This window comes from Malus sylvestris, chromosome 13 (assembly GCF_916048215.2).
Source record: "Malus sylvestris chromosome 13, drMalSylv7.2, whole genome shotgun sequence".
NCBI classification, from domain to species: domain Eukaryota; kingdom Viridiplantae; phylum Streptophyta; class Magnoliopsida; order Rosales; family Rosaceae; genus Malus; species Malus sylvestris.
In genome coordinates this window covers 11,708,652-11,734,022 of record NC_062272.1, presented here as the reverse complement: position 1 = coordinate 11,734,022, position 25,371 = coordinate 11,708,652, and the positions used below count along the sequence as shown (strand labels likewise).

The 25,371-nt window shown below is 38.7% G+C and overlaps 3 protein-coding genes across 5 annotated transcripts in view; all 3 read left to right on the top strand.

Moving 5' to 3' along the window:
* LOC126595816 (uncharacterized) overlaps positions 1–25,371 on the top strand; it is a 99,602-nt gene that overhangs the window by 7,046 nt on the left and 67,185 nt on the right. The window lies entirely within an intron of this gene.
* Positions 1–25,371, top strand: part of LOC126595820 (uncharacterized) — a 75,609-nt gene that overhangs the window by 18,903 nt on the left and 31,335 nt on the right. The gene's annotated exons all lie outside the window — the stretch shown is intronic.
* LOC126595822 (zinc finger protein 8-like) lies at positions 13,187–13,786 on the top strand. Its single transcript, XM_050262126.1, has one exon. The coding sequence runs from the start codon at positions 13,187–13,189 to the stop codon at positions 13,616–13,618; it is 432 nt and encodes a 143-aa protein (XP_050118083.1). The 3' UTR covers positions 13,619–13,786.

Below are 25,371 nucleotides of genomic sequence, written 5' to 3'. Positions count from 1 at the left end.
GGGTATGATCTTTACCCACACTATTTACTTATGCTCTGACATCACGTGTGAAATAGGTTCATTCCCGTTCACAGCGCACTCTCGTCTTTAGACATTATTAGGTTTAAATTTATTCACATTTTCCACATCACCATACTTTATAGCTTTGTCATATTCCAGGTGTCGGCCATCACAACTCGATTCGGAGTCCTAGTAGACATTCTTGATCGGGGTGTGTCAGTTTGGTATCAGAGCATAAGTTGGGCAGTATTACATCCATTACACGCGTGATGAAAACATTCTATGAGTCTAATTTTCAAACTTGCCGCCTCGTTGACTGTGAAAAATGTGTTAGTTTTTCCTAAGTTTTAGGTAGTTTTGCCAACTTGTCGAAATTTTAGAATATTACTTTGGTGAACGCTTTTAGGCTTAAAGCGAAAAACTTTTCTGCCAAGGAAAGACGTAGACTTAAGACTAGTTGATGGCCCTAAAGTATGGTTAATGTATCGATATCGGTGTATCACCAGGGATCTATAAATCAAATCCATCATTATTCTTGAGCCATCATTATCAACCTTTTCGAGATAGGAAATCGAAATTGATTTTGATTCCTTGGCAATACCCGTTAGTATACCATTTATTGGGATTTCTACGAAGTTTACTTCGTCAAAATTCCAAAATTGTCTTGAGTGACAGTAGGGTGCTAAAAGGATAGCACTTAACATAAGAACATCAGGGGAACAATCACTTTTGGTTCCCAATAGTACTAATCTTCTTAAACACTAGTTATCATTTTGGGTCTTCAGGATAAAGATCGACTTCCGTTTAAACTCGTTTTAAAGTAGATTATTAGCAAATTCCCCTTTATGGCTTTGGGAATCCTAGCTAATACTAGTATCCAAATTTATTTTGGTGATATACTCGTCATTTCAATGAGTATAGGCACCGAGGTGCGAGTTGTTATACCTATGAGTGGTGCAAAATCTTTGAGATATTGAGTAATTCCCCTAGAATTATGGAATCCTCATAGGACCAATTCCTTATCAGTCGTAAAAAAACCACTACCTAAGTGGGCTCTAGTAAGTAATCAGCCTATAGTGGCGCTACTAATTGATGATATTGTCCGATATCCATGAATTGTCAACCAGTATTCAGGCGGTATGATTTTTGATACCACACACATGCTAGTATCTGAAAGTGATACCCTTGTGCCAGAACATCGATTTACAGTTTCAGGGTAACGAACAATATTAAAATTATCGTATATACGTCAATCAGCGGCACGACTAATAAACTGATTAACAGCGACTGCTGGAGCCGAAGAAACTAAATTTCGAAAAGTTAGGAGCAAGCTTTGTATTAGGACAGTAAACTCATAGTCGTTTCTACCTTATCACCAGTAAACTCATAGTTTTTTTCTACCTTATCACCTATCTAGATAAACATAATCTTTTCGACTAGCCACCTTCTGGATCACTTCCACGGGTAGATAGGAGAATCGAAGTACGAGTTAATTTCTCATTGTTAGAGTGAGCTAAGTATCGAGAAAGCTGTGAAGACCTATTAGCACGTGGCATGGTGAAAGGAAATATTATAGTATGTTTTGAGGACGTACATTCAGGTGTCATATTCCAAAGCCTTACTTGAGATATTATCATCGATCTACTTTCTCATATTACACCAATTTCCTTGCGTCCTTTCGAGCAACTCTTACCATTTGGAAGAATTTAGTTATTAAAGCTTACAATTAGGGAATTACCCAATCAACCATTTTATTCAAGGAACTTCGAACCTATTTGTGAAGGCGAAAGATTGAACCCTAGGCTTGTACCTAGACTTTAACAACTTGACTGAGTAACGGGTAAGAGCCGTTATCCCCTATTTTGTGCTGATGGTCTAGCTGACCAACCTCTGTAACCCGAGTTTGCCTCCATGGTTTGACAAATTTATAATAGTCTCATCGACGACCTTCTTATCTACCTTGACAGTGAGACCAAATTTCCTGAGCTTTGTTAGTTAGCTTTATATCAAATTCCTCGACTGTAAACTTTGATTAAATGGATACTCTTCTTGGGAGAGGTGATCTCAGGGGATGAGATTCTTTTCTTTTTCCCAAAAAAAATTGTAGCGGAAGAAAATAGGAATTCTCACAAAATACTGTGAATTTCGAGATATCTTTAGTCTGGTCGATTTTATCGACAATCGGTTAGAGATTTTAGACTATAATGTTTGTACTCACTCGCAATCGAGAAAAGTTAGTTTAGTTGTGATGTTAGTATGAATAAAATTCTGACAACCAAATTGTTGTCTCAATCTACTTTTGTGTTACATCTTTCAATGACATTGATCATTTTGGGAAATCCACGATGACGGGTTCTTTGGATGTTTTAGCTGTGCAGAGGCAGCATGACGGATTATCACCTATATTTCCAATATGTAGAACTATTTAGGAATGAGCCATATTATCTATAACTTGGAGTCATCATTTACCATCTTTGCTTGAAAATCAAATAACATTTCTCTGTGGAGAACGTGTCCAAAATTCTTATCAACCTTAGAATTTCTTAAGTACATTTACTCTTAGAATGAGCTAAATTCTGATAGCGGCAAAAAAAAGGACTAAATCAACATTTATGAGTGCATCATCATGTATCAGTCCAATTGTATAAAAAAGGCATATCTACCCTTGAACACTTTCAGCTTATCCTATTTTATTTCAGTTGGAAAATTGAAGTATCGATATGACGTTACCTTTAACCCATTAAGAAATAGTTCGAATGGTTATAATCACTTTTGTTGAATGAATGGAGTTGGGAAGTATCATTATACGCTCTTAGTACGAGGTATTTTATACGTGTAGAGAATGTGAAAATTACTAATCATGATGCTGAACCAATGATATGCGTATATGGTGTTTCAATTGGTGGTAGCTTTACTTAAGTGGAAAGTCGTATTCTTCCAACCTCAAAGCTTAAAGTATTGGCAATAATTTCTTTCCTTAAAATGGGCGTTGAAATTTCAACAAAAAGACACTTGTGAAGACAACTAAGATAGAAGTGGGATATTGTTAACTTCTCCACGTGATGTAATCTAAAAGTTCTTGTTCGTGATATGATCAAATGTGGAGATAGGAAAGAAATTAAAATTTAGGCTCCACTTGAGATGTTTGAAGAGAATTCTCAGTCTAGGTGCGCCTCGCCTTTGGTTAGAGTAGAAATGATGTTTGAAGAAATAAAATCCAAACTTCCTAGACAACCACAGTTTCTTCTCTGTTTGCTTTCGGAGGATGATGGTATTATGAGAAAGTTGCTTCTAGACTATTATACAAGTTCAGGCAAACAGAAACCCAACAAGATTATCATCTTGGCGTTTTTATATTTCATCGTGCTACATGTTTCACTTCCAAGCCTTTGGAAGTCTTTATGAAGGTTATGAGTATTAGATGTTGTTTAGTATCATATTTCCACCCCTAAGACTAACGATTAGATTGAAACAAGTTACTCAAACCTTAGTGGACGAGTTGCATTTTGTTCGTTCCACCATTAACTTGGTTGCAACATACCATTATCTTTATTTTAGTTGCTTGTAATTACGGATACAATTTTGGCTTAGATATGATGCCATTGGAACCGATAAATAGAGATTTTATGCACAGTACGTAACTGGTAGGCACTTACCCTGGTTAGAGTTATGTGTAACTGCAGTTACATTCCTGGTTATGAGCATGGCATTGTTTGAGAAATGGTATAAATATTTATGCGCAGTAGGTGATTTACAGAAGAGTATTGCGAATAGGTATTTGAATGATCAAGATTGTGACATGAAAAATTTTATGATATTGACCATGTGTCCTGAGAAGGTAGTGCGTGAGCATGATCGAGGCTTTGTTTAGGCGATGTATATGTATTTTCCAATAAGGGGGCAAGATGGTAATATTGCACCCTCTGGAATTCCTTACTTGTTTGTCGAGACGATAGTGAGTTATTGGTATTGCGAGCTACAGACTGTGATATCAATAACCTATTGTTGGGTTCGTTACGCAAGTGGGTATCTAGGTCCTTTTGCGAAAGCATAGGTGAAATTTTTCTATGTTCGGTTTTTTATTTCAGTATAATTACTTTATTTTTATGTTATAATTTATATATACGTAATTTGACATTATGTTTTTACATATCTATTTTTTTTACTTGAGGTATTCATAAAGAATTTTATATTGAAGTATTATACTGAAGAAGAAGGAAAGTATGAGTTTGGAGGCATGAAAGAGGAATAAGTGCAATCCAATCGTGACAAAATGACATTCTCTTTTATGCAACCGCTTTAACTTGATATCTCCTTCATGTATTCATTTTTCCATTGTCTTGTCACTACTTTTGTCTAGTGAATGATTTTAAATTTCGGGGACGAAATTTTCTTAAGAGGGGTAGGTTGTAACAACCCGTCTCGAATTATTATATATTTTATCCTTGAGTATGTAAAATGTCGATAATGCCCTCATGGTTTAGTGACATGGATGGATATATATAATTTTAAATTATTTTCTCACTCGTGAAATTAAATGGTGCTCAACGTCATGAGCACAAGGGCATGAATTAAGAATGAGAATGGGCGAAATTCTATTTTGGGTTGGGTTATTTCTTCTTTGGACCCATTTTTAGGGCTTAAATCCTATGGCCCAATCAAGGGCCTTATTATTTACCCATCCTACCTGTGCCCTTTCCCTCACTCCAAAAACTTCTCCTTTTTCTCCCTCACACTCTCCCGCACCTCTCCCTCTCTTGGTGCTCTCATCCCCGACACAACACACACACATACTCGCACACACACTACAACCATCAGGACCTTTCCCTTTGCTCCTTCACGTCCTACTCTCATCCTTTTTCACCCCCAATATTGTGTAGTCACGGTATGGTGACTTCGACGAGATCTCTAACCTTTTGATTAAGGTAAGCACCTTAGACCACTATAAAATTATGTTTAGACTAGATAAGGATATTTTGACACATTTTGGAGTAGTGTGGATGCAGAACCTTTGGGGAAAAACATTTCTACAATTTTTCCGGCAAGTGATCGTGAGTTTTAGGGCTTTTATAGACGATCTCGACGGCAACGTCACTCCATCTTGGTAAGGCTCGAATCCTTACTCCTTGATCTTCATTTTGGGTTTTGAATGAAGGTTTTTGGTTGAGTTTTGACCCTGAATTGGAGAAATTGTCCGACAAGAACACCAAATTCTGGTGTTCTTCTCTAACAGTTCCGGCGGGCCACAATTTGTTTTGGGTCAAAGTGGTCCTACCCCATTTTATTAGCCTTGTTAAAAATGAGTCCAGAACCAAAACCTAATTTATTGGGCTGTGTTGACAACCCAAACCAAAAACCCAATTCGGTTTAAAAAAATAAAAATACATAATAAAATAAAATAATAATAATAATAATATTTTGGAATATGTATGGCTTGCCTAAGCCATTTAATTGGTTTAGGCCTTATGTTTAAAGTGAATTAAGTCCACTTAGTTTTAATTTAGGGGATGCTCGTGGTGTTGAGTAGACCACGATAGTATATTCAAACATCCTAATTGAGCGACGTATGAGAAGTTGATCCTAGGTTTTATGTATGTACTATCGAATTAATGTTTAATCAGTTATTTCACATATATGTGAGACGTTTCCCGAGGATGAGCGGGGCCAGGCTAGACTCGGGGGGTTACGACCCAATGTTTTTCCCAGAAAAGTTGATTTAAATGATTTATATCTTAGAATATGCTTCTAGTAGTTATGTATGATATTGTTGACGCCGCAGACGCACAAGTAAGTTCTAGGTGAGTATAGGTATTGATGATTGTGAGTTGCATTATGATGGTTATACATAGATGCATTTAGAGCTCATAAACCTGCACCCCAGTGTTAGTGCTCCCATCCGTGGCCAAGGCACAGTCCTTCACGTGATGTTCACCTCTCGCACTGGATGCTCACCTTGGATCCAAGTTTGGTGAACAGTCATGTCGTACAGACCACTATAGGTGGTTCCGACTCTTAGGTGACCCGCATTTATTCGCACAGTCTTCACGTGATTGTAGCACTTGAGCGTACTTATTTACACCTAGCCCTGTCGTACAAACTACATCAGGTGGTTCTGACTCGTGTACAGGCATACTTGATGAGCTATAGGTTCAGCTGTACGGGCCACAATAGGTGGATCTGGCTGACATGTTACTTTGATTGATTTATTTCACCTATTTTACTTATTTCATTATGCTGAGACATTTGACATGGTATATATATGTGGATTTTGGTAATTTGAGTATGGATTTGTTATATGTACATATCCTATTTTTTGGGAAATTATACGGGTTTTACAACGAAGGGTTATTACTTTTGGAAAGAGAAATGGTTTTGAAAAGTTTTGTTTTTGCCCACTCACGTTTTCTGTTTTGTGTCCCTCGAGGTTTTAATTGCTGAAAGTTCGTATCGACGAGTATTCTTGTCGAATCTCAGTATAGGTGGCTACCTCTGAGGGTATGATCTTTACCCACATTATTGTACTTGACTTATGCTCTGACGTCATGTGTGAAATGAGTTCATTCCCGCTCACAGCGCACTCTCGTCTTTAGACATTATTATGTTTAAATTTATTCACATTTTCCACTTCACCATACTTTATGGCTTCGTCACCTTTCAGGTGTCTGCTAGCACAGCTCGATTTGGAGTCCTAGTGGACATTCCAAGTCGGGGTATGTCAAATACCCTCATTAGTTTTAAAAAAATGACATTATTTATCCTTCTATACACATTTTTTTTCCATTTGAGAGCAAAGTAACCGCTAGTACCTACCACTACAACTACTAACCTTACACACTATCGTTGGCACCATCACTGCCACACAATCGTCACCACCACAACCACGACTGTGACCACTATAACCACAACAACCTCCACCACCACCGTCGCCAAAATTGTCACCGCCTTCCTTGCCACAACCACAAACACTACTACTATGACCATAACCACCATCACTGTCGCCACCTTCTACCACCATTGGCACTTATGCACCCCAACCACCACACCCCACTATTGGCACCCACTAATACCCCTACCATTGCTTCTACCATCACAATTGTCACCCTCACCCCCACCGTCACATTCCTCGTCTATAACTGCAACCACTAACCTTACACCACTACCGACATCACTACCACCAACGTTGCCACCAACAATGCCTCAACCACCACCACCACAAAGGTAACCACTACCGCAACCACCACTATCGTTACCATCACCCCCACTACCATTTCTAGTTTTGCCAATGTATACAATTATATCACTTATTTTAGAATTTATTTATACTAGTTTTTATACTCACAATACTTTTAAAAATATAGTTTATCAAATGCTCAACTAATTTAATTTACACCTATTTATTCTTAAAACACAACAGAAGCAATTTTTTTTTTTAAAAACACAACAATCCCAACTAGCCCTAAACTAGATCGTTGGTTCGGTTTGGTCTAACTGTTTTCTTTCAAGCTTTGAATTTCAATGGAAAAATATAATTGAGCAAGCCAAACAAGTCCAAGATTTAGTTCATAACTTCTAATTCATGGTTTGGTTCAACCAAACCGATCAAACTTTTAGTACAAAACATATTTGTCCAAGCGGCTATCGATATTGTCATTGATTAACAACCAGCACCAACTACCGGGTATGGAGTTCTATACTAATGGTCTGGATGTAATTAATAGTGAAGCCATTCATTATAAGTTGTATTCATTTCAATTAGGTTTCTAACGTGGGATTTTACAATCTTTAGTGTACCACATATGTAGCCCTTTCCATATTAGTAACCCTATTTGATTTGATTTGGTTTCGTGAATTTGATTCAGGTTTTTCAATTTGCGGTCCAAACTAGTGACGCTAGGGCTTTTAATTCGTGATTCCAATTTAGGTTTGTTGATGCACAAAATCAATGAGGATTTTGGTACAATAGAAAATGTTAAGTTTGTGACCTTCGCTAGATTGCTCCTGTCACTAGTGTGGATAAGTATGTAAATGGATAGAGACAAGGAAGCAAACATAAGATGTACGTGATTCACCCAGATTGGCTACGTCCACGGAGTAGATGAGTTCTCATTAATTGTGAAGGGTTTACACAAGTACATAGGTTCAAGCTCTCATTTAGTGAGTACTAGTGAATGATTTAGTACAAATGACATTAGGAAATATTGTGAAAGAATGATCTCCTTTTATAGAAGAGAGTTTCTAGCTTTGTTTTGACATTGACATGTGTCGTGTTGTGATTGATTTCTGATGTTCACATGTGTTGCGCTATGATTGGCTTCTGATGTCGACACGTGTCGCTCTGTGATTGGCCTCCTGGTTGGAGGGAAACTCTTCTGGGTCCTTGATGGTATAACGTTGATCGGTGCTCAGTAGTTTCGGGATTGGTCAAGTATGGTACAAATAAGGTTCAATCGATCGAGGGTTCGCCCACTCTAATGTTGTGTCAAGGTTTTAGAGTCAGTCCAATGACCCACAATGAAATTTTTTTTTATTCCCAACTTAACCACATGCACATATTAATGGGTGTAGAGCTTTTATATAAAATATCTTGCTGCAATTAATAATAAAACTATTTCAACTATATATTTAATTCATTTAGATTTTCGATGTAAACTTTGCATTCTTCAATGTTATGGTTCGTCTCCCCAACCTATTGTACAAAACATACAAAAATCTTACATACACATATCATAACTATCTTATGAAACTATTTCAAAAATTCTAGTATGTTTAGATTTATCCTATAATAATACTATTTCAAAGGTTCTAGTATGTTTAAGGATATTCTCCACTTCAGAGTTTTTAACAGATCTATATATCATTATATCTTTAACTAAAATTCTAACATCCAAAATTTTTCTAAATATAAGATAATTTGAAACATAGTATAAAATGTCCTATCACATAGGCGCAATAATATCAAACAATTATTCTTCCGTAGCTAGCACCATATCTTTTCTAAAGTGAACAGGGTTTTGTGTTACTCTGTTTGCACAGTTAACTTGCTTAATTGGTCACAAGGTCCACCACCTTGCCAGTTGGTGAGCAGAAAGTACTGCAACCCTACTTTCCACAAAACTAGAAACTTGAAAGGGACAAGGATCCTCTCCTGAGCAGATGAAGAGGATCATCCTGACCAGGCCCATCAAGTCGTTCATTTTTTATCCAACGACTACAAATAGAGGGCTCTTCTAAAAGTTATAATAATTATAACCGTTGGATAAAAAATGAACGGTCCAATGAACCTGGTTAGGAGGATCCTCTCCATCTGCTCAGGAGAGGATCCTGATCCACTTGAAAGGAAGCCCCCAATAACCAAATTTAGCGATTAAATATGGAAAGAGGAATCAAAGATGATGACCAGAAAGCAATGTCAGTGGGATTCATATGATTGAACCTTACCAAAAATACCATAACAAACAAAAGCAAACAATTGACTACCTAGGCAGGCCTAGCTTCTCTGCCTCACCATTTGTGGACGAGACGAGGTGAATTTGGTGGACCTTATCTTCGAGCCATGAGTTCTTTACACATGGAAATATTTGGATGTTACAGGCCAAATCTTTGTAATGGTGCATTATTCATGTTGGTTTGGCTCTAATTGGTGAGAAGTTCCAATGGATATATTTTTGACACGTGACATGTTGAACGACATAAAAATTCGACACATATAATATGTTTTAACAAGGTAATATATGTCATTCAACGTGTTATATGACGTATGTTGTTTTTTTGAAGTTTTTCTCAGAATTTGTTGAGAGACTTACATGCATCAAGTGGTAGATTCATGATTTAACATTGGATGGTCCCAATATAACATCGGTATGAGAAATTATTTTGTACGCACGAACACAGTCTGCTACACCAAGTGTAACAATACAATTGGTTGGAAACTTGAGAAACAATCAATTGTATCATTACACTTTATGTACTAGACCGTGTTATTGGCACACTAAAAAACTATATCCATCCAACGGGGTAAGGAGTGGGGATAGCCAATTAGGAATTAGAATTTGGTAAGGTGAAATGGGATTGGGTTGGATGAAGTGAAATTGGGGATTGGTGACTTTACTCAAAAGTTGTTTGGGTTTTATGTATTTTTATTAATGGTTTGAACTTTGAACTTTATAACTGAATTAAAAGTTGCTGTTGAATGCTCTTTCATGGTGGTTGTACATTTAATTTTTTTAATGGCTTGGCCCAAAATAACGTTGTTTTGGTCAAGTTCATTTAGTAAAAAAAAAAGAATCTTCTTCTTTCTCTTTCAGGGCAAAACCTACAATCTGTAGCCATTGCTGCTCTTCTCCTCCACCACAACATAGAATTAGATGGTCCTCGCAGGTCCTCACATGCATTTTTCCGAGTTTCTGGGTGATCCTCGAACCACCCTGGTCCCTTAGTAAATCCATCTTTGCATGCACCCCTATGAATCCACTAGTGTGTCCAAACCAATAATACAATATCACATAGGAAAGTTAAAACACATGACATTGTGTTAATGACTCACATTGGCATCTTGAGAGAAGTATGCATATCCTTCCCCAATTAGTCGGCAAAACAAAACTCAAGAGAAAACCACATAAGAATATCTCAAATTACGTGGAGAGAACAAAAGGCTAGACCTAGCTAATTTCTACTTGCATACATTTTAGAACAAGAAATAATCACATATGACAAGAACGTACATACCAAAATGATAATATAGTATCATATGAGAATGCTGAAACACATAACATTTATGCTGTTGAACCGAGATGCAACTGCAGCCCAGAAATCTAAGAAACAATTACAAAAAAAAAAAAAAAGGTAAAGAACAAAAGTCTATACCTATTTAGTTAGTTGCAACTTGCATTTATCATAGTACGATGAATGAAAAATAGCCAATTGCACACCTCGTATCTACAACGGTTTATGATGCGTGCTTACATAAGCTAAGGGCAGACTTATGTCCATAAATTAAGTATTTGGATCCTCTCTTGAGCATAGGGTCCGAATCCTGCTGACCAAGCAACACGGACCGTTGGATCAAAATCCAACGGTTACAAATAGGAAGCTCTCTAAAAGATCCAACGGTCCGTGTTTCTTGGTCAGCAGGATTCGGACCCTCTGCTCAGGAGAGGATCCAAACCCATAAATAAATACGGGGGAAAACAAAAAAAGTAAGGGACTGTATTCACCTTAAAGCAAAAAAGTACGGCGTACTATTATCCGCACAACCAATGGAAAAGCTCAATTTTCTGGGCATGGAAAAACAAATATATGGCTTGATCCCTCCGGCCCCTACCTGCAGGAGGTGGAGGAGGATGCAGCAACAACATATAGCCTTTCCCTTTCAGTGTTTTGTCGAATTTTGGCAATTGCTTTCAACCCTTGTATCGATGGCATGGCCAATAAACGAGATAGGATTGTACTACAAGCTATTTGATGGACCAAATATTGTACCATGCACAGTAACGGAGTTAGAGATTTTTCTTAATGGGGCATGCTAAAACACGTTACATGTGAATGGGGGCATTCGCCCCTAGTGAGCTTATGGTTGCTGCAATTCACACCAATATCATGCATATCATGATCTTATTAGTTTATAATTACGTTATCACGTTTCCACATATACATGTGTATATATTTAGATCAAATATTGGTACGTTTAAATAAAAAAAGAGTACATTTTACTATGGTACATTATAAATAAATAAAAAAGTGAATAGATTTTTACATAAAGAAGATGGGTATATTTTACAAACAAAAATTGATACAGTATACATATATATAACAAAGTGGTACATGATAAATAAAATGGGAACAAATAAAAGATTAAAAAATTGTGGGTACAAATAAAAGTTTAAAAATATGGGCACAAAAAAAAACATTATATAGGTGGAAAGTAAAACCAAAAAGAAAATTGGGATGCATTACAAAATGGTTGCAAATTAAAAAATGGGTACAAATTAAACTCAATTAAATTGAAATCACAAATTTGATGCAGATCTTCACATGCAATAAGTATAGGACTCGTTTGAAACGAACTTCGAGGTCGGCCATTACCATAATCATTTGGAAACACGGTCGAAAAACTCAAATCTGGGTTGAGCTCGTAGGTTTTAGGGATATAAAACAAAAACATTAACTAAATTAAATGTGAACCGTTGGATAACCAACGGCTTGTTTGAATTTCAACCTTTGATCATCCAAAGGAGCCATTGACTCACTTTTCTTGGCCGACAATTGCTGGACACACCCACGTGGGTGGGGCTGCCCTTTGCAGCAATGATAAATGCTGGAGCGCGTCCTTCATGTGGTGCGAGTGGTTTTGGGCGCTAGTCGTCCAACTCCCTCTCTTCCACTCACACAAGTGGACTACTTGACTAACCCAATCCTATTTTTTGGCCAGTATTTGGCCCAATTGTAGCTTTTAACCCAAAATTCCAAATTGGCCCTAGGGTTGGAAGGAAATGGGAGGGGAATTGATGGTAAATTTTAGGACTTAGGGCTGGTTTGGTATTGCTGTGCTTTGAAAAAAAAGCTGCTGTGAGAATAAATAGCTGTGCTGTGAGAATAAGCGGTTGTGAAATAAATCAGCAGAGTGTTTGGTAAACTTTTTTGTAAAAGTGTTTTTGGAAAAAAAAGCAGTCTAATAGTGAGTCTTTTCATTAAAGAAGCATTGTAGCTCCGTGTGCTTTGAAAAAAAAGCCAGTTTTCCAAAGCTGCAAATAGCAGCTTCAGCTTTTTCCTTTGATTTCAGCTTATTCTCACAGCAGCTTCCAAAATAAGCCATTTTTTTTCAGTTTACCAAACACCTAAAACCCTCACAGCTTTTTTTCATGGGTGCTTTTTTTTAAGCACCTCACTCCCAAACTAGGTCTTACTCTAAGGGGAATAGAAGTAGGCTAAGCCTTGCAATAGGTTATCAATAATGTGATTTAAATCGCCTTTGACTAAGATCTCTCAAATTCGCTTTTCAGTCATTTAAATCACTTTCCAAATGAATCGTTTATATCTGACAAATAATAGTAAAAGCAATACTAGGGGAGGCCCATGCAATGGTGCTTTGGTAGCTCTGCGTATGGTTGGGTGTTTTTTAAGGGCGCAAGTAATATATATAAGTTTCGTTAGTTTTCAATTTCCATGAACCACATTCTTTCATCAGAAAATGAAGCTATTCGGGTTTTCAGTGACGGATAACAGTGACCGAGTCGCCGTGATCATCGAGAGCAAGAAGTTTGAGTGTCACTACTGTGGCCGGAAGTTTGAAAGCTCTCAAGCATTGGGAGGTCATCAAAACGCACACAAAAGGGAAAGACAACTTGCAAGGATGGCCATGTTAGAACATATTCAACATCTTCGTCATCCTCCTCCTAATCATGATCATCGTGATCAAAATCAACTGGTAGCAGCAAGTGTACCTATATTCGTTTGTTCTACTGGGTCCACAAGCAATATCAATGGTGATCATGCTGGTGCTGCTCGGGTCCCGTCTGTTGTAGCTCCCAGAAACCATCACGGCCCGTACTTTAACCAGATCGAACAGGTTGTTCCCAACACAGATGAAGGAAATTATGTTGATCTGCGTTTGAGACTTTGAGTCTTAAAATTCACTAAACTGGTTAATTAGAAAGCTTTTTCTGGCATTGTATGCTTGAAAACTTGCGTGCATGTTCAATTATATGGTTCCGATGCCATCTGAAGAACCCTAAAAAGTTGCATGTTCGAGCTCATACATGGGCAAGCATTGTTTTACAATGCATCAAACGATGCATAAGCTATGAAATATATGTTTATGTCTTCATTATTAGAATCTTAATATTGAGTACCTTACTTAAGAAATCATAAAGTCTAGCTAGCCATGTGAAGTTTTATTTTCCTAATCAATGGGAAAGAGAGAATTCTAATTCGGGATATTTTTCAATATTAAGAAAAGATACTATTAGACTGAGAGTTAGTTCATAGCCATGTAAGGTTATATGGATGCATGAATTTTCTTTAGCTTTCATCTTGTAAATAGAGTTAATCGTTCAATTTATAGTTTGATCGCTCAAAATCAGAGACTTAAAAGTTAAAGTCTATTTTTGAGAGTATACAACAACAACAACAACAAAGCCTTTTCCCACTAAGTGGGGTCGGCTATATGAATCCTAGAACGCCATTGCGCTCGGTTTTGTGTCATGTCCTCCGTTTGATCCAAGTACTCTAAGTCTTTTCTTAGAGTCTCTTCCAAAGTTTTCCTAGGTCTTCCTCTACCCCTTCGGCCCTGAACCTCTGTCCCGTAGTCACATCTTCGAACCGGAGCGTCAGTCGGCCTTCTTTGCACATGTCCAAATCACCGGAGCTGATTTTCTCTCATCTTTCCTACAATTTCGGCTACTCCTACTTTACCTCGGATATCCTCATTCCCAATCTTATCCTTTCTCGTGTGCCCACACATCCCACGAAGCATCCTCATCTCCGCTACACCCATTTTGTGTACGTGTTGATGCTTCACCGCCCAACATTCTGTGCCATACAACATCGCTGGCCTTATTGCCGTCCTATAAAATTTTCCCTTGAGCTTCAGTGGCCTACGACGGTCACACAACACGCCGGATGCACTCTTACACTTCATCCATCCAGCTCGTATTCTATGGTTGAGATCTCCATCTAATTCTCCGTTCTCTTGCAAGATAGATCCTAGGTAGCAAAAACGGTCGCTTTTTGTGATCTTCGCTAGATTGCTCCGGTCATTAGTGTGGATAAGTATATAAATGGATAGAGATATGAAAGCAAACACAAGATGTACGTGGTTCACCCAGATTGGCTACGTCCACGGAATAGAAGAGTTCTCATTAATTGTGAAGGGTTTACACAAGTACATAGGTTCAAGCTCTCCTTTAGTGAGTACAAGTGAATGATTTAGTACAAATGACATTAGGAAATATTGTGGGAGAATGATCTCGTAATCATGAAACTTCTAAATATCGGAGTGTGGTGTCGTCTTGACTTGCCTTATCTGTCTCATAGGTAGATGTGGCATCTTCTCTGGAAGTACTATTCCTCCATCCAGGGGTGGTATCTTTAACTGGTGGAGATGCACAAGGTAATGTATCAATTTCACTTGAAGCTTACTTGTAGTTTCAGGCTTGGTCAAGCGCGATACAAACCATGTAGTAGGAGTCCCCCAAGTCGCCGAGCTAGGGGGTCTGCTGAAAGAGGTGACAGACAAGGTAAGCAATCAGAGCTCCGACTGATTGTTCACCTTCTCCCCATCTTGCAGCAGCATGAAGGATAAAGAGAAGAAAAATGAGAAGATATGATATGAGATACTTTTGCTTTTGAAGAAGTAACTTTCCACAGGCTTATTCTTGAACTGAGCTGGAGGGTTTTCTGGTTTCCTCCAGAGTATAAGGCCGACTGAAGAATTTGAGGGTCAAAACAAGTCCATCAAATCTAGAGTACGTTCCACCCTGCTGATATGGGATACTTTTGCTTTTGATAGAGTAATGGATGTATCGGCACGTGTGCTGTTACGCTTGTCTCCACATGCTTCCTTGTATCCTTCGCACTTGCCCTATCTGTTCCTCAAGCAGATGCGGAATCTTCCCTGGAAACATAAGATGTTGAAGATGAGTACTCGAGAGCAATGCCAGGTAAGTAATCAGGTTAGGGGTTCCAGACAGTCAGTTCCTGGCTGGAAGCTTGATTCCAAGTGCTGACTGATTGCTCTCTTTCTCATTATCTTGCAGGTAAAAACAAGGCCAAAGGAAAAGACAGGGAAAAAGCATGATATGGGATACTCTTGCTTTTAACCCTGATGATATGAGATATTCTTGCTCTAGTATAGCTTGTTTGCAGAGGTATTATCGGGGGGAAATAAAGCTGAATATTTCGAAAGGCTTCGTTGGGAGTGCCCTCTCAGATATGATGAAGGGTTGAGCATTTTTGCAGGTCTGCCTGTCCGTTGGGGATGGAGGTCGACATATATAGGAGTCTCCCTAACAACAAGTAGTAATGCTATTCCTTTACCCTGCTTGGTCATAGCACGGTAGTGGGAGCTGCCAGTTTCACATGTTTTAACTCTGTCAGAGCACTTTGAAAAAGTGGTCTGTGGTATCTGGCTCTCGAGATTCGGAGAACGATGCCTCATCGATTTTTGAGAAAGCAATCATGCTGGGGGTCTGGCTCTCGAGATTCGGAGAGCAGTGTCTCTTCGATTTTTGAGGAAGTAATCATGTTGGGAGTCTGGCTCTCGAGATTCGGAGGGCGGTGCCTCTTCGATTTTGGAGCAAGCAATCCTGTTGGGAGTGTTGTCTCGAATGTGAGTAAAGGTTGGGCATGTTTGCTAGTCTACCTTGCCACGAAGCACAGAGGTTGACACACAGGGACTTTCCAATTATCCAGCAGTGGTACTGTTCCTTTACCCTTGTGGGTAATAATATGGTAGCTAGACCTTCAAAATTTATGGGTCTAAACTTTGTTAGTGCTGTTTCTTTGCTATTCTTTTACCCTTCTTGGTCAGAGCGATGTAGTGGGAGCTGCAAGCTTCACGTGCTCAACTTTGGCATAGAACTTTGGCAAAGTTATCTGTGGTACCCATGAGCTATTGTTGCGTGTGGGAAGTGGGTGATTGAACAGTAAGATTCATGTGTTTTCTACTTCCCCAGAAGTCTTCTACAGAATGCCCATAATTTCCGCAAAGCTGAGTGTGCGTGTGACAGGTGCTGACAAGGCTGGAAAAGTAGGTGCCTCTTCGATTTCTGAGATCGGCCCTCGTGGTCTCTGGGGAGCCCAGCTTTTGAGAAAGCGAGCGCCTCTTCGATTTCTGAGATCGGCCTTCGTGGTCTTTGAGCAGCCCAACTTTTGAGAAAGCAAACGCCTCTTCGATTTCTGAGATCAACCCTCGTAATCTCTAAGCAGCCCAGCTTTTGAGAAAGCAAACGCCTCTTCGATTTCTGAGCAGGCGCCTCTTCGATTTCTGAAGCTCCGTCGAGTGCAGATTTTTATAGGGGCTGGCATTAAGTTCCAAAGCACACTTGAATCTCCACCAGTAGAAGCTTCATTCTTGCACTTCTAAGATCTTGATTTGTCCGACCTCTTCTCTCTTCAACACCTTTGAAAATGTCTGGCCCCTCCGACCGTCGTTTTGACTTGAACCTTGTTGAAGAGACAGCCCCGCCTTCTCCAGACAACATATGGCGCCCATCCTTCGTCTCCCCTACTGGTCCTCTTACTGTTGGGGATTCCGTGATGAAGAATGATATGACCGCTGCGGTGGTGGCCAGGAACCTTCTCACTCCCAAAGATAACAGACTACTTTCCAAACGGTCTGATGAGTTAGCTGTTAAGGATTCGCTGGCTCTCAGTGTTCAGTGTGCAGGTTCTGTGTCTAATATGGCCCAACGCCTATTTGCTCGAACCCGCCAAGTTGAATCATTGGCGGCTGAAGTGATGAGTCTCAAACAGGAGATTAGAGGGCTCAAGCATGAGAATAAACAGTTGCACCGGCTCGCACATGACTATGCTACAAACATGAAGAGGAAGCTTGACCAGATGAAGGAAACTGATGGTCAGGTTTTACTTGATCATCAGAGATTTGTGGGTTTGTTCCAAAGGCATTTATTGCCTTCGTCTTCTGGGGCTGTACCGCGTAATGAAGCTCCGAATGATCAACCTCTGATGCCTCCTCCTTCTAGGGTTCTGTCCAGTACTGAGGCTCCAAATGATCCCCCTCCGGTGCCTTCTCTTTCTGGGGCTCTACCGACTGCTGAGACTTCTCCTAAGCAACCTTTGTGAAGGCTCCCTCTTGTGTGTTTATTTTGACTCATGTATATGTACATATTTGTAGCTTATCGGGGATATCAATAAATAAGCTTTCCTTCATTTCAACGTATTGTGTTAAATACACCAAAGCCTTCTTCGCTAAGTTCTTTGAATTTTCTTTTGTTGAAGCTTGTATGTTGAAGCTTTCTGAGTGGAGCATGTAGGTTGGGGTAGTGTTCCCTTAATTTCCCGAGTGAGGAAAACTTCTCGGTTGGAGACTTAGAAAATCCAAGTCACTGAGTGGGATCGGCTATATGAATCTTAGAACGCCATTGTGCTCGATCCTGTGTCATGTCCTTCGTTAGATCCAAGTACTCTAAGTCTTTTCTTAGAGTCTCTTCCAAAGTTTTCCTAGGTCTTCCTCTACCCCTTCGGCCCTGAACCTCTGTCCCATAGTCGCATCTTCTAATCGGAGCGTCAGTAGGCCTTCTTTGCACATGTCCAAACCACCGTAACCGATTTTCTCTCATCTTTCCTTCAATTTCGGCTACTCCTACTTTACCCCGGATATCCTCATTCCTAATCTTATCCTTTCTCGTGTGCCCACACATCCAACGAAGCATCCTCATCTCCGCTACACCCATTTTGTGTACGTGTTGATGTTTCACCGCCCAACATTCTGTGCCATACAGCATCGCCGGCCTTATTGCCGTCCTATAAAATTTTCCCTTGAGCTTCAGTGGCATACGGCGGTCACACAACACGCCGGATGCACTCTTCCACTTCATCCATCCAGCTTGTATTCTATGGTTGAGATCTCCATCTAATTCTCCGTTCTTTTGCAAGATAGATCCTAGGTAACGAAAACGGTCGCTCTTTGGTATTTCTTGATCTCCGATCCTTACCCCTAACTCGTTTTGGCCTCCATTTGCACTGAACTTGCACTCCATATATTCTGTCTTTGATCGGCTTAAGCGAAGACCTTTAGATTCCAACACTTCTCTCCAAAGGTTAAGCTTTGCATTTACCCCTTCCTGAGTTTCATCTATCAACACTATATCGTCTGCGAAAAGCATACACCAAGGAATATCATCTTGAATATGTCCTGTTAACTCATCCATTACCAACGCAAAAAGGTAAGGACTTAAGGATGAGCCTTGATGTAATCCTACAGTTATGGGAAAGCTTTCGGTTTGTCCTTCATGAGTTCTTACGGCAGTCTTTGCTCCTTCATACATATCCTTTATAGCTTGGATATATGCTACTCGTACTCCTTTCTTCTCTAAAATCCTCCAAAGAATGTCTCTTGGGACCCTATCATACGCTTTTTCCAAATCTATAAAGACCATGTGTAAATCCTTTTTCCCATCTCTATATCTTTCCATCAATCTTCGTAAGAGATAGATTGCCTCCATGGTTGAGCGCCCTGGCATGAACCCGAATTGGTTGTCCGAAACCCGTGTCTCTTGCCTCAATCTATGATCAATGACTCTCTCCCAGAGCTTCATTGTATGACTCATTAGCTTAATACCCCTATAGTTCATGCAATTTTGTACGTCGCCCTTATTCTTGTAGATAGGCACCAAAGTGCTCGTTCGCCACTCATTTGGCATCTTCTTCATTTTCAAAATCCTATTGAAAAGGTCAGTGAGCCATGTTATACCTGTCTCTCCCAAAAGTTTCCACACTTCGATTGGTATATTGTCTGGGCCTATTGCTTTTTTATGCTTCATCTTCTTCAAAGCTACAACCACTTCTTCCTTCCGGATTCGACGATAAAAAGAGTAGTTTCTACACTCTTCTGAGTTACTCAACTCCCCTAAAGAAGCACTCATTTCATGTCCTTCATTGAAAAGATTATGAAAATAACCTCTCCATCTGTCTTTAACCGCGTTCTCTGTAGCAAGAACCTTTCCATCCTCATCCTTGATGCACCTCACTTGGTTTAGGTCCCTTGTCTTCTTTTCCCTTGCTCTAGATAGTTTATAGATATCCAACTCTCCTTCTTTGGTATCTAGTCGTTTATACATATCGTCGTAAGCCGCTAACTTAGCTTCTCTGACAGCTTTCTTCACCTCTTGCTTCGCTTTTCTATACCTTTCACCATTTTCATCGGTCCTCTCCTTGTATAAGGCTTTACAACATTCCTTCTTAGCCTTCACCTTTGTTTGTACCTCCTCATTCCACCACCAAGATTCCTTTTGGTGTGGGGCAAAGCCCTTGGACTCTCCTAATACCTCTTTTGCTACTTTTCGGATACAACTAGCCATGGAATCCCACATTTGGCTAGCTTCCCCCTCTCTATCCCACACACATTGGGTGATTACCTTCTCTTTGAAAATGACTTGTTTTTCTTCTTTTAGATTCCACCATCTAATCCTTGGGCACTTCCAAGTCTTGTTCTTTTGTCTTACTCTTTTGATATGTACATCCATCACCAACAAGCGATGTTGATTAGCCACGCTCTCTCCTGGTATAACTTTGCAATCCTTACAAGTTATACGATCCCCTTTCCTCATTAGAAGAAAATCTATTTGTGTTTTTGACGACCCACTCTTGTAGGTGATCACATGTTCTTCTCTCTTCTTAAAGAAGGTGTTGGCTAAGAAGAGATCATATGCCATTGCAAAATCCAAGATAGCTTCCCCATCCTCGTTTCTCTCCCCAAAACCATGGCCACCATGAAAACCTCCATAGTTGCCTGTCTCCCTGCCCACGTGTCCATTTAAATCTCCTTCTATAAATAACTTCTCCGTCTGAGCAATTCCTTGCACCAAGTCTCCAAGATCTTCCCAAAATTTCTCTTTCGAACTCGTATCCAACCCTACTTGAGGTGCGTACGCACTAATCACATTGATAAGTTCTTGTCCTATTACAATCTTGATTGCCATGATTCTATCTCCTACCCTCTTGACATCTACAACATCTTGTACCAAGGTCTTGTCCACGATGATGCCAACACCGTTTCTCGTTCTATTTGTGCCTGAATACCAAAGTTTAAACCCTGAGTTTTCTAGATCCTTTGCCTTACTACCAACCCACTTAGTTTCTTATAGGCACATAATATTTATCCTTCTCCTCACCATAACTTCCACTACTTCCATAGATTTTCCCGTTAAGGTTCCTATATTCCACGTTCCTAAACGCATTTTGCTCTCTTGAACTCTACCCTTCTGTCCTAGCTTCTTCACCCTCCCCCGTCTAATAGGATCAAAGTACTTCTTTTGTGTGTCCCGGGTAAAGTTGATAGGAGCATATGCTCCCAAACAACTTTGAGTGGAGTCGTTCGAAAAGAAGTTTCTATGGCCCCCTTGCTCATTTAACACTGCATCCGGGTGCCGATGGAGATACAGCGACCCTTGCTCACTTATCACTGTGTTCGGGCCACACAGCTCGCCACTTATTGGTGACGCCCTAGCTTTAGCGCGATTTTGTTCTGGATTCATTTTCATAAGGATTCGACGTGATCATGGAGTGCCGGCTGTCGACTACCTGACGCCCTCCCCCTCATCCTTTATCCGGGCTTGGGACCGGCCATGTAAGACATAGGCGGAGTTATTTTTGAGAGTATAAAAGAGTATTTATCAAATATAGTAAAAAAGTAACTCTTAATTTAAAAAATGTCACTTTTTATTAAAACTTTCAAATATATCCAAATGTTCACTTAAATAGACACAAATACTCTCAAATTTAACAATTAAATAAATTAAAAGCTTTTTAGTTATTGTCGCCTCAAGCTCCGGTCCAACTTCACATTTGCTTCTACACTCCACCTCCACAACCCTATCCCCTTCGATCCCCTTATCACCGACAATGAGCGCCACCCCGATTACCGCAAGTGGAAGTAACAGAATTTCAATCATGTCTTCAAAAACTTTTTTCTTACTAATATCATTTTTAGTTTTAAATACAAAAATAGTTTTTTAAAGTTAATCCACATGTCATTATATGATTATATTTGTGAGACCCACATGACACCAAATCATCACACTAACAAAGCAATTGACAAATCTTTCACGAAAAAACTAAAATGATCATGATGGACAAATTCAAAGAAAGACTAAAATGATTGACGATAGACAAATTCAAGAACACTACTATTGATTATCATTAATTGTTAAGGACCAGATTAAAGAGTTATGTCAATGTCACGAATCATTTTGGCTAATTTATTTGATTGTTAAATTTGAGGGTATTTGTGTCTATTTAGGTGGAATTTTGGATATATTTGATAAAAAATGACATTTTTGAAATTAAGGGTTCATTTCTGGCTATATTTGATAAATACTCAGTATAAAACCTAGAATTTAAACTCTAAATGGTTATACTACAGTCTAAATAATCAAAGATCTAAATTAAATGAGATTAATATAGCCGAAATTAGCAAAAATGAGATTTCCCAATGTCAGTCTCATTGTTTATAATTCGTGGAGAAGTGGAAATTATAAAATATAAGGGACATTCAACGCCGATTTATGTGTCTGTCCTCTATCCATTCGAAGTTACGAACGGAGGTTCCTACTTCTTCCAAGGTCGGCAAACCGAGCAGACTATGCTAACAGCCTGCTGCAACCTCAGCTAGTCAAGGATGTGCATCTACAAACACACACCGTATAAGTTCGCATTCGTGTCTCCTCTTTCGTTAGTGTTATTAACTCTCAGAAATTATGAAGAACACAGACTTAAGGATTCGAAAGGAGAGAAATAAGAAGGCACTGTTCTATTCAAATCACAGAGTAAAAATACAATCTTAATCACAAATGCCTTACAAGCTTTCTTTTATAGTAAAACTAACTTGCCTAGAATTACAATATTACCCTTCTTATAATCCACCAGATTCCAACAAACTCAATCCATATAACAACCATCACATATCCATTAAGTGTTAGTTTTCTCTGGGGACGGGCTACCATGCGTGTCAAATGGTGAAGGAAAGGATGAAGTTGTAATTCCTTGTGTGATTAGGTGGTGTTGCATGTAGTTGTAGGAGCCATTCTTCTCCTTGCTTGTCCTGGAACCTGTATATATTCTTTCAATCCTTTAGAAATCTTGTTTTTTAGTTTGCTTTTAGTATTAGGGTTTTACTGAAACACACACATCGCCCACAAAAGAAATTATTTTTTGTTCAAATAATTACACATATATTAAACATGTTTTTAATTACCTGGGCATGCAAAACTCATATATAATTGATTTAATAGCTCAAGAAAAAGCTAGCTCTTCCATTTACGTACCACACTGCTTTCATAAGTCAACGGTGTTCCTATAATACGAGAGATTTTTAATGTGATAGGAATACGGGATGGTACACCACATGTTACTATATAAATTGTGGAATATGTGTGTTAAAAATGTAATAACTTAAAAAATAAAATTTCCCAGCACTTATATAAAAAATTTCTCCTATAATACCAAGTCTCCCCTAACAAATTGGAAGGTAACATGAATAGTATGATTCTCTCCCCTCTAAATCTCGTTCTCTTCCTTTTCCTTCTCTTTCACTTCCTCTTTGGCTCTCCCTCTCTATAAAGAAATCAACATTTGACGTGACTTAATCGTAACCGTTCAAATAGCAAGGGACTGGAAGGGAGAGACTTTTGAGGGGAGAATACCATACTCCTAAAATACCACTCAACAATTTACTCCCATTTTTTTTTCCAGTTGATTTTTGCTTTTCTCTTTCTCTTGGTCAAATTCTGCCTTTTGTTTGTACAGTTTTAACGCATCTATAAAATTTCTCATTTTTCTAGAGCCCCAAATATTTATAGCAAATGTAAATAATAAGAGTTCTGTCTTAGACTGAGTCACAAAGTACATAAATTTAGAAGAGTATCTATGGAAGGTTCCAAGTTAGTGAACAAATTAAAACTAGCCTAAGCCCACACATTGTGTCTGAAGCAGTTTTTTATTTTTTTGGAAAATATATGGGAGAAAGAAGTTTGAAAGAAAAGGGAATTATTTTTTCGGGTGCTCACCAATATCTATTTCAAGATGCTCATTTTTTTCTTGGAGTATATTTCTGGATGCTCATTAATTTGGCAAAGAAACCCTCTTTAAGTTTGAGCGGTTTCACAGACCCTCTCGTTCTTTTTTCTTTTTATTTTATTTTATTTTTTTTATTGTATCCTCGTCACATCCTCACAAATTAAGACAATGGTTTCCCAACCCTTCTTATTTAATCAACATCATCTGAGAGACAAATGACAGCTACGCAAGTCCCCCTATAAGAATTCCTTGCTCTCCATCAAAACCAAGTTTTCGTTGTCCACCTCTCTCTCTCTCTCTCTCTCTCTCTCTCTCATCAACCTTGATTGGCAGGCGAGAAAGATGAGAGAGATGGACGAGAAGCAATCACCTTATCGGTCATCATATATGCTTGATGGTGACCATGACCACGAAGGTTATCTATGGAAAAATCAAAGGTATTCACGTAAAGCATCTTCGATCTACAACTCTAGCCAATCAGAACTCAAGAGACAACGTCGGGTGGCCAAGTACAAGTCCTACGTCGTTGAAGCCAAATTCAAGACTGCTTTAAAGAATGGGGTACGTTGGTTCAAGAACAAATATGATGCGCTTGTGTATGCGTAGTTTGAGAGAATGTAAAGGAATATATCTCAGATTTGAGATTTGCACGTAAATTCTAGCTAGCTAGATTTGCATTTGTGTTAGCCTCTCGAATTAAGGTTGTGTTTCATTCTTTCAATTTTTGTGCAATTGATCTGTCCATTCATATTTCTCTGCCTTTCGATTTGTTCAATTTATGGTTAATAACGTGAAAATCTTGGAAGACATTTGTGATATATTTCTATGCGATGAATGCCTTGTTCTTCTTGAAATTTTCGCCGAGTCTTCCTCTCTTTGGCACTTTTTCCTGATCTGAAATGTTTACCTTAACATTAGGCTTATAAATTCCACCATAACAGGATATATGGGATTTTACATATAAACTAGGACCCAAGAAACTTGAGTTTAATAATTTTTCACCCATGATCATGAATTCCAAGGCGTTACTAGTACATGATTGACGTACAACTAAAAATATTCGATCTTAGAAACAGTTATTATCGTTCATGATATCTGAATTCAAAACTTTCTCTGATAATCCTAACAAATGATTATGAAAGGGTCTACTCTCCCAATAAAAGAGCACCTTAGTATGTTCAACACGTCACTAGAAGATGGGTCCTGATTTACCAAAAGAAAAGAAAACATGGGTCCTTCTGTGCTATACCTAAATAGGTTGCATGTCTTGAATCATTAAGATATTTGTTACATTAAAAAAAGCAAAGAAGAACTTTTATGTTTTAATTTCTATGAATGAGTTGGTGTTCCCCCGGTTGAAACACCAATTTTTTTTCTTTTTATACAACTATCGTACATGAAACTTGAGTTGGAAATTTCTTCTAACAAATGAAGATCGATTATTTTTGTTTTTAATGAAATAAATCTAAAAGAAATCTTACTACTACAACCACGACATGTTAAATTGACCAATTGACTTTTAGCATTTCTCTTATTAATTTTCAAAGAAAATTCCAACTGTCCTCTGTTATAAAAAATAACTTCAAAATAAAATTGGCACTACTATCTTTAGTATCAATA